Source organism: Hemibagrus wyckioides, linkage group LG09 (assembly GCF_019097595.1).
Source record: "Hemibagrus wyckioides isolate EC202008001 linkage group LG09, SWU_Hwy_1.0, whole genome shotgun sequence".
NCBI classification, from domain to species: Eukaryota; Metazoa; Chordata; class Actinopteri; order Siluriformes; family Bagridae; genus Hemibagrus; species Hemibagrus wyckioides.
Window position 1 is genome coordinate 28,475,657 of NC_080718.1, and position 19,970 is coordinate 28,495,626.

Below are 19,970 nucleotides of genomic sequence, written 5' to 3' on the forward strand. Positions count from 1 at the left end.
TGAGGCGAAAAATGATCAAACACGTTCATGGCACATTTACAGTTAGCCACACCCACAAAACTACATAAAAGGTGAAGCTCACAGAGCGTACTCAGTCACTGCAGCATGTGGCCTACATGAACTCCTTCTCCATTACTTTTTACTTTGATCGAATAGCTAGTCTTTATTTTGGGATCGTTTTAATTCGGAGCTTTAATACAAAACAACAAAGTTTTTTTTTAAACAAAATGTTGATAAATTAGTTGTCGTGTTTTTTTCTTTTCTACTCCTGTGTTGTTGTATTTATTGCATAGAATTCTTTCATACTTTTTACTTTTTTCAGCACTTATTTTATTTTATTTTCACTCTGTTTAATCTTATCATACAGCACTGTAGGCTTTTAAATGTTATCTATAAATAAAATGTACATCATCATCACTGCTTTAGAATGAAACCAAAAACTCAGTCTTTAGACACAGAACACGTTCTTGCTGATGAAATACGTTTGAGAAAATGAAAAAGGAAAACCTTGTCGATTTATTACTCAATACAATATTAATAAATATAAAAAATCCAGGCTGCGCTCCTGACCTTGTCCTGCAGTTTCTCAAGTGCTTTCTCCACTCTGAACACCATCTCCTCCACGGCTGAAGAGGCCTGAACAATGAGAAGAACAAAGCTTTTCATTTACATTTATTACAAATCAATAAAATCTTGAAGCTTAACAGAAATGAATGGAGTAAAACTGGACAAAATATTACACCTGAAAAACACTTTCCAGTCTAAAATGAATTTTAATGCATCAAACTACGCACACAACTAAACTTTACTCCTAATTCTGCTACTGATCCATATTTAGATAGATTTATATATTTTCTAAATATTTTTCCCTTTGCTTGGATAGATAATAAATTTTTTATTCTATTTTTATTCCAGTTTTATTATTTTTTATTCTATTTCCTATTCTATATTTTTCTCTATTTTTAATTCTATATTTATTCCATTTGATATTCCATTTTATTCTATTGTTTATTCAATTTTATTCTATTTTTATTCTATTTTATTCTATTTTAATTCTATTTCTTATTCTTTTTTAAAATTCTATTTATATTGTGAAAGTGTGAAAAAAATGAATTATAATTATTATTTTTAAAAAATTTGTCCAAAATAAAATTTCATTTTTATACTGCACATACAACAGTTTAGGTTTGAAGATATTATCATTTTTATTTATATTTTTTATATAAAGGATTTTTAAAGTATGATGTATTTATTGCATCTTTTTTGTGAAGGTTTTGAAAGCTATTAATGATGGAATAAAAGCTGGGGAATTAACTGGAGTGTGTTTCTCTGATGAAGGAAGACTGAAGGCTGGAAGAGTGATATTTGTGTATTTGTGTTTGAGGATGTGACACGTGATCGGCTCACTGACCTGACCGGAGCAGACGCAGAGCTCGTCCACTGACACGAAGAGGAGCAGCAGCTTCCACTGAGGAGAGACAGACAGGCAGACAGACAAACAGAAGGAGACAGATAGACAGACAGACAGACAGACAGACAGACAGACAGAAAGAGACAGACACAGACAGACAGACAAACAGATAGATAGACAGACAGAGAGAGACAGATAGACAGACAGAAAAGACAGACACAGACAGACAGACAGACAGACAGACAGACAAACAGACAGTCAGACAGACGGAGACAGAGCCAGACAGACAAATGAATTACTAATGAACATCATTTCTAGTGTATAAACTGAACAGAGAAGATTAACAACAGAAGATTTTCGTCCCTGCGGTCGATCAGGAGTTAACACCAGGCGTGTTTAAGGAATGATTTAAGCCATTACACTGAAAATGTTAGAACTTTCTGGAACTATGACATCAAGCCAAATATTAGCGATAATCAGATATATTTTCACTTCCTGTGTGGGAATTTCCTCCTGAACCCTGTACCTGATTATGGTCGAGCAACTGAACCACATCCTCCACTTCCTCCATCAGACTGCTGCAAGAACCAACACGCACCATCACATTCAGAGCACGCGTTTACTCATTAGCTGTGTGTGTGTGCATGTGTGTGTGGGGGGTGGGTGGGGGTGGGGTGTGGGGGGGTTTATTCACTACCTCTGTGCTGGAATCAGTGTGCTCAGTTTTGGATTAAAGCTGGACAGAAGCTCTGTGGGACAGACAGAATGTTACTGGATGAAATCTGAGCTGCTTTTTAGATGAACAAACACTTGGAGAACATCTCAGAGAACAGAAATGGGTTTGAGATCAACATTTACTTTGAAGATACAAACATTTTTGTGGAAAAAAAATTAACCGTTTTTTTTTTTGTTTTTTTTTGGAACTTTTCTCCGAATAGATCACAGCTAGTGGGCTAAAACCAGAAATCCTTCTGAAACATTACTAATTCTTATATGTAAATGAGCTTATATTAACCTCCACTATGGAGAGGAACATGACTAAGACACTCCATCATCAGCATGGACACAACAAGAAGAAGAAGATTTAAAGAAGATCTGTCAACTTCTGGATTGTTCTAGAACAGCAGCTCTAACAGTAACAGCTTTAGATTAATATTGTAATGCTCATTCACAGGGGAGCTGGGTTTATACTTCAAAAGAGAGAGAGAGAAAGAAAAAGAAAGTAAGAGAGAAAGGTGAGCGAAAGAGAGAAATAGAGAGAAAGAAAGAAAGAAAGAAAGAAAGAAAGAAAGAAAGAAAGAAAGAAAGAAAGAAAGAAAGAAAGAAAGAAAGAGAAAAGGCATGATAGAGAGGGGAAAGAGTGAGAGGCAGAGAAAGAAAGAGAGGGAGAGAGAGAGACAGAGAGATCCTACCTGACAGTCTGATCAGAGTCTTAACCTCAGCAGACCTGCAGCCAATCACACACACACACACACACACACACACACACACACACACACACACACAATATAACAACAAAAACACACACATTCCTGTAATCAGACACACTATCAATATATACAGTTATATATTTACTTCTTTTTTATTCCTTTAACTAAATTATAGAATAAAATCACATCCATTCCTCACAGGAAGTCTTGCCACCAAGCTTGGGCTAAAAATAGAACAGACCACCAATGACACCAATCTGTCAACAAAAAATATGTCACCTAGCAAGAAATCAGCTAGCTTTTGAACACATGCCGACGACAACGCTTTCACTGACTGAAAAAAGTTGCAAACTGGCTCCGGTTGGCTTTGCCGGGCTTTCCACGGAGCTTTAAACGGCTCCTGGACGCACTCACGACTTAGCCGCCATTTGGTTCGTTCATATGCAGAAAATCTTCGTACGCTAATGCAAATTGGCGGTGGTAACTCAAATGGTTAAGGCTCTGAGTCATTGACCGGAAGAGCGAGGTTCAAGCCCCAGCACCGCCAAGCTACCAGCATTGGGCCCTTGAGCAAGGCCCCCAATGTCCCCGTGCTCCAGGGGCACTGCATCATGGCTGACCCTGTGCTCTGACCCCCAACCCCCAAGGATGGGATATGTGAAAAAAGAATCTCATTCTGCAGTAATGTCTATGTGACAAATAACGACTTTCTGGCAAAATTTCAATTCTTAAGGTGAAAATGAACTAAGCAAGGTCGGGCATTCTGAGGTATGTCGAGGTTCCACTGCATTTCTCATCACACTTTGAATTTCAAAACTAAGTGAAAAACATCTTGCCGATAGTTCAAGGATCAGAGCAAGCACAGCGTGTACTCGGTAGGTCAGCCTGCTTCAGTAGATATGATTGAGGCTGACCTCAGCTTGCTCTTGTGACACTCCCTTTAGGAGGATGAAAGAGTGAAAAAAACATTAGGATTTAATTGCCTCAGACTCTTTAACTATGTGAAATATGCTGCATTCCTCATTCCCGGACTCTTGGTACGGTGGATCTCAGAACACACACAGAGGTCTCGGTCTGTCCTCTCACTTCCTCTGCACTGAGTTCAACTCGGACCTGAGACATCCGTCTGAGTCCTTTATTATTACTCTGTAGGACCTGTAGTGACCTGTAGGTTTCTGTGTTTTGCGCGTCTAAAGAAGACACCCAGCTGATACGATCTGATCATATTTCCTGACGTTTGGCTAGTCCACATGCTACAATATGTGAAACTTGATGATTTATTCTCATTCTAGTCTTGTCTTATGACTTATTCTCATGCTTCACGCTCGCTATACTGCTGTACAGATCACTGTACTGTACATTCTGCTAATAATATCAGACACCGTAGTCTGCACTTGTCCAGTAAATACTGTATAATTATGCTCTGTAGAGCTGCCTGTAACCACTGGGTGGAGAAGCTAGCTTATAAATCTGAGTTAGCTATCTTTATTTATTTTTTTCTCCGTTGTTCTTCCTGAAAATTATTCTGAGAAAGGAAGAATAAAGCAGAGAATAAAAGCACGGCAGCTCCGACAGCAGCGCAGCAGCACATCACGGCGCTATGCTAACTAATTAATGAATGAATGAATTCATGTGCTCGTTTGCACGCATTATAGTTTCTATGGTAACAGCACGTTCACATAAATGGACTGAAATGTTCTGACGTCTTCAGGACAGAGGAGTTTACATGTCTTTGCGGTTTCTCGGTAACACGACCAGCTAAGAATCGTTTTTACTGCCTTGTTAAATTAAGTAGAGATAAAAAAGTGAGGGTGGTGAGGGGTGAGGGGTGAGGGGGGAGGGAACGGCTTGTTTTTCACAGATGTTTCATATCATTAACTAAACATGGATAAAAGTGTTGATTGTTAATGAATACAGTTTTTTAAAACTGTTGGTAGGTTTCTTGAATAAATATCGGATAAGCTGAAGATGAATCTGGGTTCAGGTCACAGGTTCATACAAATTTGTAAACTTGTAAGTAAAAATAAAATAAATAAATAAAAATAATTAGTTAATTAATGAATTAAAATTAAAAAAGTAAAAAAGTAAAATAAATAAATAAATAAAATACAAACATTAAAAATAAATGAATAAACAAAAAATTTAAATACACATAAATAAAAATAACAAAATTTAAAAATAAATAAATAAGTAACAAAATACAAAAAATTAAAATGCAAATAAATAAATAAATAGAAATAATAAAAATAAATAAATAAACAAATTATGTAAAAACATTATAAACAAACAAACAAATAATAAATAAATAAATGAATAAATTACAACCTTCAGAGCTATAACCAAAATCTTTGTGAAAAGTGTTTTTTATCAAGTTATTTTAAATAAAAAAAATCTGAGTTCTGTATAGTATATTATACAGTATTTACACTATTATTATTATTTACACTATATTACATTATTTAGAGCATCATTTCTATTCTTGGAAAATGTTACTCCATTCACTCTTCATCACACTTTCTTTAGTTTCTCTCTTCATCTATTTCCTTCTTTACATATTTGAGGGATTTTGATGATGTAATGAGTTTGTGTTTATATTAAAGTAAACACCACACACACACACACACACACACACACGGTTCATGTCTCTGCTCTTCACACTGTGAGAGATAAAAATAATGAGGGATTATTAAAAAAGTTTGTTGACGAGCTTTCCTCACAGACTCATCCACCACATGATCAAAGTCCAGCTTTTTAAACTCTGTGACTCTACAGCCGTCAGCGAAGCTTCTTCGGTTCGTCTTAATATGACAACGTTATGAAAATTAAACCCTACACACGCTTTATATATTTATTTATTGTTGCCGAGCTCCAGTTCAAACATTCAGACAGTACACTAGTTACAAGATCAGACTGATGAATGATTTCAGATACTGTGTGAGATGTGGTCAGTTTCTGTAATGTAATCTCTCAGGCGCGGTCAGTAATCCATCCCTGACGGAGACAGAATTCCATAAACCTGCTAGCGCTGTTAGCCTTGCTGAGGAAAATCGTGTTAATTGTATTATTTTTGGTGGAATTTTTAGATATTTTATAACCAACACAGCATTACATTGTCTTGCAGCATTTTGCATAAATATAAATATAATAAAATATAATAAATACAAATATATAAAATATAATAAATATAAATGTTATAAAATATAATGAAAATATAATAAATACAAATAGATAAAATATAATAAATATATTAATCAATAAAAATATAATACTATATAAATATTTTTTCATGTTATATATTCAGATAAATTCACATCATACTGTACCTATGTGACGTGGACAGGCCAAGTGCTGACAGCACACACACATCTGCAGGCCTCAGCGAGTGAACTGCCCCACACACACACACACACACACACACACACTCAGGTTTACTGCTGACTCACTTTATTGGAGGTGTTGACCCGCTCCACTATCAGGCCGAGTTGATTATGGATTAAAATGTACGTTAAAATAATCTTTAAAATAATCTTTATGGGTGAAGACTCTGAGTTATATAAGTGGAAGAAAAAAAAAAGCTTAAACGCCGTCAACTCACCAGAGGAAGGAAGAGACGGTGAAGGGTTCGAATCAGTCTGGGGACAAATCAGAGCCAAATCAGTGCTGGAATCTGGGAATAAATAAAACCATGAGCCATTTCTATAAAGATTCATTTAAAGCAGATACGCTGCCTGTTAAACTGAAATATCTAAAAAAAAATGAACCCTTTACTGCTGTAACCAGTGGAATAAACCCGAGCATCCACATACCTTATTCATTTAAGCTGAGGAATCAAACCAAGCATGAATGATTAACTGCTTTAACCAGAGGACTGAAACTGAGCATGCATACTTCACTACTTTATGTCAAGTCAAGAAGCTTTTATTGTTATTTGGATTAAATTTAGCAGACGCAGTACACGCTGAAATAAAAACAACATTCCTCCAGAAACCTGCTGCTACATTAAACAACACAGAGCCATGGAATAAAGAGCAAGTTAACCTTCAGTTCAGTTAGGTTAAGTGTATAGTGCGCAATCTAGTGCAAGGCAGTGTAAGGCAGGAGACAGGAGACAGGGTAAGGCAGGAGACAGAGTAAGGCAGAAGACAGAGTAAGGCAGGAGACAGGGTAAGGCAGGAGACAGAGTAAGGCAGAAGGCAGTGTAAGGCAGGAGACAGGGTAAGGCAGGAGACAGAGTAAGGCAGGAGACAGAGTAAGGCAGAAGGCAGAGTAAGGCAGGAGACAGAGTAAGGCAGGAGACAGAGTAAGGCAGAAGGCAGTGTAAGGCAGGAGACAGGGTAAGGCAGAAGACAGGGTAAGGCAGGAGACAGAGTAAGGCAGAAGACAGAGTAAGGCAGGAGACAGAGTAAGGCAGAAGGCAGTGTAAGGCAGGAGACAGGGTAAGGCAGGAGACAGGAGACAGGGTAAGGCAGGAGACAGAGTAAGGTAAGAGACAGGATACAGGGTAAGGCAGGAGACAGAGTAAGGCAGAAGACAGAGTAAGGCAGGAGACAGGAGACAGGGTAAGGCAGGAGACAGGAGACAATGTAAGACAGGAGACAGGGTAAGACAGGAGACGGGGTAAGATAGGAGAGAGTGTAAGACAGGAGACAGGAGACAAAGTAAGACAGGAGACAGGGTAAGACAGGAGACGGGGTAAGATAGGAGAGAGTGTAAGACAGTAGACAGTATAAGACAGGAGAGAGTGTAAGACAGGAGACAGGGTAAGACAGGAGACAGGAGAGAGTGTAAGACAGTAGACAGTATAAGATAGGAGAGAGTGTAAGACAGGAGAGGGTATAAGACAGGAGACAGGGTAAGACAGGAGACAGGGTAAGACAGGAGACAGGAGAGAGTGTAAGACAGTAGACAGTATAAGACAGGAGAGAGTGTAAGACAGGAGACAGGGTAAGACAGGAGACAGGAGAGAGTGTAAGACAGTAGACAGTATAAGACAGGAGAGAGTGTAAGACAGGAGAGGGTATAAGACAGGAGACAGGGTAAGACAGGAGACAGGAGAGAGTGTAAGACAGGAGACAGGGTAAGGCAGGAGACAGTGTAAGACAGGAGACAGGAGAGAGTGTAAGACAGGAGACAGGGTAAGACAGGAGAGAGTGTAAGACAGGAGACAGTGTAAGACAGGAGACAGGGTAAGACAGGAGGCAGTAGAGAGTGTAAGACACGAGAGAGTGTAAGACAGGAGACAGGTTAAGACCGGAGAGAGTGTAAGACAGGAGAGAGTGTAAGACAGGAGACAGGTTAAGACAGGAGACAGTAGAGAGTGTAAGACAGGAGAGAGGAGACAGTGTAAGACAGGAGACAGGGTAAGACAGGAGAAAGTGTAAGACAGGAGACAGGGTTAGACAGGAGAGAGTGTAAGACAGGAGACAGAGTAAGACAGGAGAGTGCAAGACAGGAGACAGGGTAAGACAGGAGACAGGGTAAGACAGGAGACAGGGAAAGACAGGAGACAGGGAAAGACAAGAGACAGGGAAAGACAAGAGACAGGGTAAAAGTCAGTTCTGAGTGTTGAGTAATCTTAAGAAGTGAAACTGTTACACAGTCTGGTTATGAGGCCTGAATGCTCCAGTACCTTCTTCCAGACAGCAGGAGGGTGAAGAGTATGTGTGAGGAGTGTGTGTGTGTGTGAGGGGTGTGTGAAGAGTGTGTGAGGAGTGTGTGTGTGTGTGTGTGTGTGAGGGGTGTGTGAAGAGTGTGTGAGGAGTGTGTGTGTGTATGAGGGGTGTGTGAAAAGTGTGTGTGTGTGTATGAGGGGTGTGTGAAGAGCGTGTATGGAGTGTGTGTGTGTGTATGAGGGGTGTGTGAAGAGTGTGTGTGTGTGTGTGTATGAGGGGTGTGTGAAGAGTGTGTGAAGAGTGTGTGAGGAGTGTGTGTGAGGAGTGTGTGAGGAGTGTGTGAGGAGTGTGTGTGTGTGTGTATGAGGGGTGTGTGAAGAGTGTGTGAGGAGTGTGTGAGAAGTGTGTGTGTATGAGGGGTGTGTGAGGAGTGTGTGTGTGTATATGAGGGGTGTGTGAAGAGTGTGTGAGGGGTGTGTGAGGAGTGTGTGTGTGTATGAGGGGTGTGTGAAGAGTGTGTGAGGAGTGTGTGAGGAGTGTGTGTGTGTATGAGGGGTGTGTGAAGAGTGTGTGAGGAGTGTGTGAGGAGTGTGTGTGTGTATGAGGGGTGTGTGAAGAGTGTGTGAGGAGTGTGTGAGGAGTGTGTGTGTGTATGAGGGGTGTGTGAAGAGTGTGTGAGGAGTGTGTGAGGAGTGTGTGTGTGTATGAGGGGTATGTGAGGAGTGTGTGTGTATGAGGGGTGTGTGAGGAGTGTGTGTGTGTATATGAGGGGTGTGTGAAGAGTGTGTGTGTGTATGAGGGGTGTGTGAGGAGTGTGTGTATATGAGGGGTGTGTGAAGAGTGTGTGAGGGGTGTGTGAGGAATGTGTGTGTGTATGAGGGGTGTGTGAAGAGTGTGTGAGGAGTGTGTGTGTGTATGAGGGGTGTGTGAGGAGTGTGTGTGTGTATGAGGGGTGTGTGAGGAGTGTGTGTGTGTATGAGGAGTGTGTGAGGAGTGTGTGTGTGTATGAGGGGTGTGTGAGGAGTGTGTGTGTGTGTATATGAGGGGTGTGTGAAGAGTGTGTGAGGGGTGTGTGAGGAGTGTGTGTGTGTATGAGGGGTGTGTGAGGAGTGTGTGTGTGTATGAGGGGTGTGTGAGGAGTGTGTGTGTGTGTATATGAGGGGTGTGTGAAGAGTGTGTGAGGGGTGTGTGAGGAGTGTGTGTGTGTATGAGGGGTGTGTGAGGAGTGTGTGAGGAGTGTGTGTGTGTATGAGGGGTGTGTGAGGAGTGTGTGAGGAGTGTGTGAGGAGTGTGTGTGTGTATGAGGGGTGTGTGAGGAGTGTGTGTGTGTGTATATGAGGGGTGTGTGAAGAGTGTGTGAGGGGTGTGTGAGGAGTATGTGTGTGTATGAGGGGTGTGTGAAGAGTGTGTGAGGAGTGTGTGAGGAGTGTGTGTGTGTATGAGGGGTGTGTGAAGAGTGTGTGAGGAGTGTGTGAGGAGTGTGTGTGTGTATGAGGGGTGTGTGAGGAGTGTGTGTGTGTATGAGGGGTGTGTGAGGAGTGTGTGTGTATATGAGGGGTGTGTGAAGAGTGTGTGTGTGTATGAGGGGTGTGTGAGGAGTGTGTGTGTGTGTATATGAGGGGTGTGAAGAGTGTGTGAGGGGTGTGTGAGGAGTGTGTGTGTGTATGAGGGGTGTGTGAAGAGTGTGTGAGGAGTGTGTGAGGAGTGTGTGTGTGTATGAGGGGTGTGTGAAGAGTGTGTGAGGAGTGTGTGAGGAGTGTGTGTGTGTATGAGGGGTGTGTGAAGAGTGTGTGAGGAGTGTGTGAGGAGTGTGTGTGTGTATGAGGGGTGTGTGAAGAGTGTGTGAGGAGTGTGTGTGTGTATGAGGAGTGTGTGAGGAGTGTGTGTGTGTATGAGGGGTGTGTGAGGAGTGTGTGTGTGTGTATATGAGGGGTGTGTGAAGAGTGTGTGAGGGGTGTGTGAGGAGTGTGTGTGTATGAGGGGTGTGTGAAGAGTGTGTGAGGAGTGTGTGAGGAGTGTGTGAGGAGTGTGTGTGTGTATGAGGGGTGTGTGAGGAGTGTGTGTGTGTATGAGGGGTGTGTGAAGAGTGTGTGAGGAGTGTGTATGTATATGAGGGGTGTGTGAGGAGTGTGTGAGGAGTGTGTGTGTGTATGAGGGGTGTGTGAGGAGTGTGTGTGTATGAGGGGTGTGTGAGGAGTGTGTGAGGAGTGTGTATGTATATGAGGGGTGTGTGAGGAGTGTGTGAGGAGTGTGTGTGTATGAGGGGTGTGTGAGGAGTGTGTGTGTGTATGAGGGGTGTGTGAGGAGTGTGTGTGTGTATGAGGGGTGTGTGAGGAGTGTGTGTGTGTATGAGGGGTGTGTGATGAGTGTGTGTGTGTATGAGGGGTGTGTGAGGAGTGTGTGAGGAGTGTGTGTGTGTGTATGAGGGGTGTGTGAGGAGTGTGTGTGTGTGTGTGTATGAGGGGTGTGTGAAGAGTGTGTGAGGAGTGTGTGTGTATGAGGGGTGTGTGAGGAGTGTGTGAGGAGTGTGTGTGTATGAGGGGTGTGTGAGGAGTGTGTGTGTGTGTGTATGAGGGGTGTGTGAAGAGTGTGTGAGGAGTGTGTGTGTATGAGGGGTGTGTGAGGAGTGTGTGAGGAGTGTGTGTGTGTATATGAGGGGTGTGTGAGGAGTGTGTGAGGAGTGTGTGTGTGTATGAGGGGTGTGTGAAGAGTGTGTGAGGAGTGTGTGAGGAGTGTGTGTGTGTATGAGGGGTGTGTGAGGAGTGTGTGTGTGTATGAGGGGTGTGTGAGGAGTGTGTGTGTATATGAGGGGTGTGTGAAGAGTGTGTGTGTGTATGAGGGGTGTGTGAGGAGTGTGTGTGTGTGTATATGAGGGGTGTGAAGAGTGTGTGAGGGGTGTGTGAGGAGTGTGTGTGTGTATGACGGGTGTGTGAAGAGTGTGTGAGGAGTGTGTGAGTGTATGAGGGGTGTGTGAAGAGTGTGTGAGGAGTGTGTGAGGAGTGTGTGTGTGTATGAGGGGTGTGTGAAGAGTGTGTGAGGAGTGTGTGAGGAGTGTGTGTGTGTATGAGGGGTGTGTGAAGAGTGTGTGAGGAGTGTGTGAGGAGTGTGTGTGTGTATGAGGGGTGTGTGAAGAGTGGGTGAGGAGTGTGTGAGGAGTGTGTGTGTGTATGAGGGGTGTGTGAAGAGTGTGTGAGAAGTGTGTGTGTGTATGAGGGGTGTGTGAGGAGTATGTGAGGAGTGTGTGTGTGTATGAGGGGTGTGTGAGGGGTGTGTGAGGAGTGTGTGTGTGTATGAGGGGTGTGTGAAGAGTGTGTGTGTGTATGAGGGGTGTGTGAGAAGTGTGTGTGTGTATGAGGGGTGTGTGAGGAGTATGTGAGGAGTGTGTGTGTATGAGGGGTGTGTGAGGAGTGTGTGAGGAGTGTGTGTGTGTATGAGGGGTGTGTGAGGAGTGTGTGTGTGTATGAGGGGTGTGTGAGGAGTGTGTGTGTGTGTATATGAGGGGTGTGTGAAGAGTGTGTGTGTGTATGAGGGGTGTGTGAGGAGTGTGTGTGTGTATGAGGGGTGTATGAGGGGTGTGTGAGGAGTGTGTGTGTGTATGAGGGGTGTGTGAGGAGTGTGTGTGTGTATGAGGGGTGTGTGAAGAGTGTGTGTGTGTGTGTGTGTGAGGAGTGTGTGTGTGTGTATATGAGGGGTGTGTGAAGAGTGTGTGTGTGTATGAGGGGTGTGTGAGGAGTGTGTGTGTGTATGAGGGGTGTGTGAGGAGTGTGTGAGGAGTGTGTGTGTGTGTATATGAGGGGTGTGTGAAGAGTGTGTGTGTGTATGAGGGGTGTGTGAGGAGTGTGTGTGTGTATGAGGGGTGTATGAGGGGTGTGTGAGGAGTGTGTGTGTGTATGAGGGGTGTGTGAGGAGTGTGTGTGTGTATGAGGGGTGTGTGAGGAGTGTGTGAGGAGTGTGTGTGTGTATGAGGGGTGTGTGAGGAGTGTGTGCGGAGTGTGTGGGATAATCCACAATGCTGTTAGCTTTACGGATGCAGTGTGTGTTGTAGATATAGAGAGATAAAGGTATTAAAAGTGTGCATGAATCCTGGACAGAATAAACCCAAGAAACCAAATGTAGCTGCTTCAGCATCTCCAGAACATCACACAAACCAGAACATCACACAAAACCAAACCCAGAACATCACACAAACCAGAACATCACACAAACCCAAACCAAGAACATCACACAAACCAGAACATCACACAAACCCAAAACATTACACAAACCAGAACATCACACAACCCCAGAAAATCACACAAACCAGAACATCACACAACCCCAGAAAATCACACAAACCAGAACATCACACAACCCCAGAAAATCACACAAACCAGAACATCACACAACCCCAGAAAATCACACAAACCAGAACATCACACAAACCAGAACATCACACAAACCCAGAACATCACACAAACCAGAACATCACACAAACCAGAACATCACACAAACCAGAACATCACACAAACCAGAACATCACCCAAACCCAGAACATCACACAAACCAGAACATCACACAAAACAGAACATCACACAAACCAGAACATCACACAAACTCAATCCCAGAACATCACACAAACCCAGAACATCACACAAACCCAAACCCAGAACAGCACACAAACCAGAACATCACACAAACCCAAACCAAGAACATCACACAAACCAGAACATCACACAAACCCAAACCCAGAACAGCACACAAACCAGAACATCACACAAACCCAAACCAAGAACATCACACAAACCAGAACATCACACAAACCCAAACCAAGAACATCACACAAACCAGAACATCACACAAACCCAAACCAAGAACATCACACAAACCAGAACATCACACAAACCCAAACCAAGAACATCACACAAACCAAGAACATCACACAAACCAGAACATCACACAAACCACAACATCACACAAACCAAGAACATCACACAAACCAGAACATCACACAAACCACAACATCACACAAACCAGAACATCACACAAACCCAAACCAGAACATCACACAAACCAGAACATCACACAAACCAGAACATCACACAAACCAGAACATCACACAAACTCAATCCCAGAACATCACACAAACCCAGAACATCACACAAACCCAAACCCAGAACAGCACACAAACCAGAACATCACACAAACCCAAACCAAGAACATCACACAAACCAGAACATCACACAAACCCAAACCCAGAACAGCACACAAACCAGAACATCACACAAACCCAAACCAAGAACATCACACAAACCAGAACATCACACAAACCCAAACCAAGAACATCACACAAACCAGAACATCACACAAACCCAAACCAAGAACATCACACAAACCAGAACATCACACAAACCCAAACCAAGAACATCACACAAACCAAGAACATCACACAAACCAGAACATCACACAAACCACAACATCACACAAACCAAGAACATCACACAAACCAGAACATCACACAAACCACAACATCACACAAACCAGAACATCACACAAACCCAAACCAGAACATCACACAAACCAGAACATCACACAAACCAGAACATCACACAAACCAAGAACATCACACAAACCAGAACATCACACAAACCAAGAACATCACACAAACCAGAACATCACACAAACCACAACATCACACAAACCAGAACATCACACAAACCCAAACCAGAACATCACACAAACCAGAACATCACACAAACCAGAACATCACACAAACCAGAACATCACACAAACCAGAACATCACACAAACCAAGAACATCACACAAACCACAACATCACACAAACCAAGAACATCACACAAACCAGAACATCACACAAACCAGAACATCACACAAACCACAACATCACACAAACCCAAACCAAGAACATCACACAAACCAAGAACATCACACAAACCAGAACATCACACAAACCACAACATCACACAAACCCAAACCAGAACATCACACAAACCCAAACCAGAACATCACACAAACCAGAACATCACACAAACCAGAACATCACACAAACCAGAACATCACACAAACCCAGAACATCACACAAACTCAAACCAAGAACATCACACAAACCAGAACATCACACAAACCAGAACATCACACAAACCCAAACCAAGAACATAACACAAACCAGAACATCACACAAACCCAGAAAATCACACAAACCAGAACATCACACAAACCCAGAACATCACACAAACCAGAACATCACACAACCCCAGAACATCACACAAACCAGAACATCACACAAACCAGAACATTACACAACCGCAAACATCACACAAACCAGAACATCACACAAACCCAGAACATCACACAAACCAGAACATCACACAAACCAGAACATCACACAAACCAGAACATCACACAACCGCAAACATCACACAAACCCAGAACATCACACAACCGCAAACATCACACAACCCCAGAACATCACACAAACCAGAACATCACACAAACCAGAACATCACACAAACCCAAACCCAGAACATCACACAAACCAGAACATCACACAAACCAGAACATCACACAAACCCAAACCCAGAACATCACACAAACCAGAACATCACACAAACCAGAACATCACACAAACCCAAACCCAGAACATCACACAAACCAGAACATCACACAAACCAGAACATCACACAAACCAAGAACATCACACAAACCAGAACATCACACAAACCACAACATCACACAAACCCAAACCAAGAACATCACACAAACCAAGAACATCACACAAACCAGAACATCACACAAACCCAAACCCAGAACATCACACAAACCAGAACATCACACAAACCCAAACCAGAACATCACACAAACCAGATCACACAAACCAGAACATCACACAAACCCAAACCCAGAACATCACACAAACCAGAACATCACACAAACCAGAACATCACACAAACCCAAACCAGAACATCACACAAACCCAAACCCAGAACATCACACAAACCCAAACCAGAACATCACACAAACCCAAACCAGAACATCACACAAACCAGAACATCACACAAACCAGAACATCACACAAACCAAAACCAGAACATCACACAAACCAGAACATCACACAAACCAGAACATCACACAAACCCAAACCAGAACATCACACAAACCAGAACATCACAAAAACCAGAACATGACACAAACCCAAACCAGAACATCACACAAACCAGAACATCACACAAACCAGAACATCACACAAACCCAAACCAGAACATCACACAAACCCAACCCAGAAAATCACACAAACCAGATCACACAAACCCAAACCCAGAACATCACACAAACCCATAACATCACACAAACCCAAACATCACACAAACCCAGAACATCACACAAACCCAGAACATCACACAAACCCAAACATCACACAAACCCAGAACATCACACAACGCAGAACATCACACAAACCAGAACATCACACAAACCCAGAACATCACACAAACCCAAACCCAGAACATCACACAAACCCAAACCCAGAACATCACACAAACCAGAACATCACACAAACCACAACATCACACAAACCCAGAACATCACACAAACCCAAACCAGAACATCACACAAACCAGAACATCACACAAACCCAAACCAGAACATCACACAAACCAGAACATCACACAAACCAGAACATCACACAAACCCAGAACATCACACAAACCCAGAACATCACACAAACCAGAACATCACACAACCCCAGAAAATCACACAAACCAGAACATCACACAAACCAGAACATTACACAACCGCAAACATCACACAAACCAGAACATCACACAAACCCAGAACATCACACAAACCAGAACATCACACCAACCAGAACATCACACAAACCCAGAACATCACACAAACCAGAACATCACACAAACCAGAACATCACACAAACCCAGAAAATCACACAAACCAGAACATCACACAAACCAGAACATCACACAACCGCAAACATCACACAAACCCAGAACATCACACAAACCAGAACATCACACAAACCAGAACATCACACAACCCCAGAACATCACACAAACCCAGAACATCACACAAACCCAGAACATCACACAAACCAGAACATCACACAACCCCAGAAAATCACACAAACCAGAACATCACACAAACCCAGAACATCACACAAACCAGAACATCACACAAACCCAGAACATCACACAAACCAGAACATCACACAAACCAGAACATCACACAAACCCAGAACATCACACAAACCAGAACATCACACAACCGCAAACATCACACAAACCCAGAACATCACACAAACCAGAACATCACACAACCACAAACATCACACAAACCCAGAACATCACACAAAACAGAACATCACACAAACCCAGAACATCACACAAACCAGAACATCACACAAACTCAATCCCAGAACATCACACAAACCCAGAACATCACACAAACCCAAACCCAGAACATCACACAAACCAGAACATCACACAAACCCAAACCAAGAACATCACACAAACCAGAACATCACACAAACCCAAACCCAGAACATCACACAAACCAGAACATCACACAAACCCAAACCAAGAACATCACACAAACCAAGAACATCACACAAACCCAAACCAAGAACATCACACAAACCCAAACCAAGAACATCACACAAACCAAGAACATCACACAAACCCAAACCAAGAACATCACACAAACCCAAACCAAGAACATCACACAAACCAAGAACATCACACAAACCAGAACATCACACAAACCACAACATCACACAAACCCAAACCAGAACATCACACAAACCAGAACATCACACAAACCAGAACATCACACAAACCAAGAACATCACACAAACCAGAACATCACACAAACCACAACATCACACAAACCCAAACCAAGAACATCACACAAACCAAGAACATCACACAAACCAGAACATCACACAAACCACAACATCACACAAACCCAAACCAGAACATCACACAAACCAGAACATCACACAAACCCAAACCAGAACATCACACAAACCAGAACATCACACAAACCAGAACATCACACAAACCCAGAACATCACACAAACTCAAACCAAGAACATCACACAAACCAGAACATCACACAAACCAGAACATCACACAAACCCAAACCAAGAACATAACACAAACCAGAACATCACACAAACCCAGAAAATCACACAAACCAGAACATCACACAAACCCAGAACATCACACAAACCAGAACATCACACAAACCCAGAAAATCACACAAACCAGAACATCACACAAACCAGAACATCACACAACCGCAAACATCACACAAACCAGAACATCACACAACCGCAAACATCACACAAACCAGAACATCACACAAACCCAGAACATCACAGAAACCAGAACATCACACAAACCAGAACATCACACAAACCCAGAAAATCACACAAACCAGAACATCACACAAACCAGAACATTACACAACCGCAAACATCACACAAACCAGAACATCACACAAACCCAGAACATCACACAAACCAGAACATCACACAAACCAGAACATCACACAAACCCAGAACATCACACAAACCAGAACATCACACAAACCAGAACATCACACAAACCCAGACAATCACACAAACCAGAACATCACACAAACCAGAACATTACACAACCGCAAACATCACACAAACCCAGAACATCACACAAACCCAGAACATCACACAACCGCAAACATCACACAAACCAGAACATCACACAAACCAGAACATCACACAACCACAAACATCACACAAACCCAGAACATCACACAAACCCAGAACATCACACAACCGCAAACATCACACAAACCAGAACATCACACAAACCAGAACATCACACAAACCAGAACATCACACAACCACAAACATCACACAAACCCAGAACATCACACAAACCAGAACATTACACAACCGCAAACATCACACAAACCCAGAACATCACACAAACCCAGAACATCACACAACCGCAAACATCACACAAACCAGAACATCACACAAACCAGAACATTACACAACCGCAAACATCACACAAACCCAGAACATCACACAAACCCAGAACATCACACAACCGCAAACATCACACAAACCAGAACATCACACAAACCAGAACATCACACAAACCAGAACATCACACAACCACAAACATCACACAAACCCAGAACATCACACAAACTCAAACCCAGAACATCACACAAACCCAGAACATCACACAAACCCAGAACATCACACAATCTAAAACCCAGAACATCACACAAACCCAGAACATCACACAAACCCAAACCCAGAACATCACACAAACCAGAACATCACACAAACCCAAACCAAGAACATCACACAAACCAGAACATCACACAAACCCAAACCAAGAACATCACACAAACCAAGAACATCACACAAACCCAAACCAAGAACATCACACAAACCCAAACCAAGAACATCACACAAACCAAGAACATCACACAAACCCAAACCAAGAACATCACACAAACCAAGAACATCACACAAACCAGAACATCACACAAACCACATCACACAAACCCAAACCAGAACATCACACAAACCAGAACATCACACAAACCCAAACCAGAACATCACACAAACCAGAACATCACACAAACCAGAACATCACACAACCCCAGAACATCACACAAACTCAAACCAAGAACATCACACAAACAAGAACATCACACAAACCCAAACCAAGAACATCACACAAACCAGAACATCACACAAACCCAAACCAAGAACATCACACAAACCAAGAACATCACACAAACCCAAACCAAGAACATCACACAAACCAAGAACATCACACAAACCCAAACCAAGAACATCACACAAACCAAGAACATCACACAAACCAGAACATCACACAAACCACAACATCACACAAACCCAAACCAGAACATCACACAAACCAGAACATCACACAAACCAGAACATCACACAACCCCAGAACATCACACAAACTCAAACCAAGAACATCACACAAACAAGAACATCACACAAACCAGAACATCACACAAACCCAAACCAAGAACATCACATAAACCAGAACATCACACAAACCAGAACATCACACAACCCCAAACCAAGAACATCACACAAACCAGAACATCACACAAACCAGAAAATCACACAAACCAGAACATCACACAAACCAGAAAATCACACAAACCAGAACATCACACAAACCCAAACCCAGAACATCACACAAACCCAAACCAAGAACATCACAGAAACCCAAACCAGAACATCACACAAACCAGAACATCACACAAACCCAAACCAGAACATCACACAAACCCAAACCCAGAACATCACACAAACCCAAACCCAGAACATCACACAAACCAGAACATCACACAAACCCAAACCAGAACATCACACAAACCCAGTACATCACACAAACCAGAAAATCACACAAACCCAGAACATCACACAAACCAGAACATCACACAAACCCAAACCAGAACATCACA

The 19,970-nt window shown here is 42.5% G+C and overlaps 1 protein-coding gene across 4 annotated transcripts in view; it reads right to left on the reverse strand.

Annotated features, from left to right (window-relative positions):
• Window positions 1-19,970, reverse strand: part of plb1 (phospholipase B1) — a 58,839-nt gene that overhangs the window by 36,257 nt on the left and 2,612 nt on the right. For 2 of the 4 annotated variants that reach the window (XM_058398315.1, XM_058398316.1), the window contains 7 exons: window positions 6,437-6,508; window positions 6,165-6,228; window positions 2,824-2,858; window positions 2,109-2,160; window positions 1,938-1,989; window positions 1,412-1,468; window positions 571-636 (listed from right to left, as the gene is read on the reverse strand). In XM_058398315.1, the coding sequence (XP_058254298.1) occupies window positions 571-636; window positions 1,412-1,468; window positions 1,938-1,989; window positions 2,109-2,160; window positions 2,824-2,858; window positions 6,165-6,228; window positions 6,437-6,508 (398 nt within the window). Of the gene's footprint in view, window positions 1-570; window positions 637-1,411; window positions 1,469-1,937; window positions 1,990-2,108; window positions 2,161-2,823; window positions 2,859-6,164; window positions 6,229-6,436; window positions 6,509-19,970 lie in introns of those variants that run through there. The other 2 variants (XM_058398317.1, XM_058398318.1) reach the window with 2 other exon arrangements.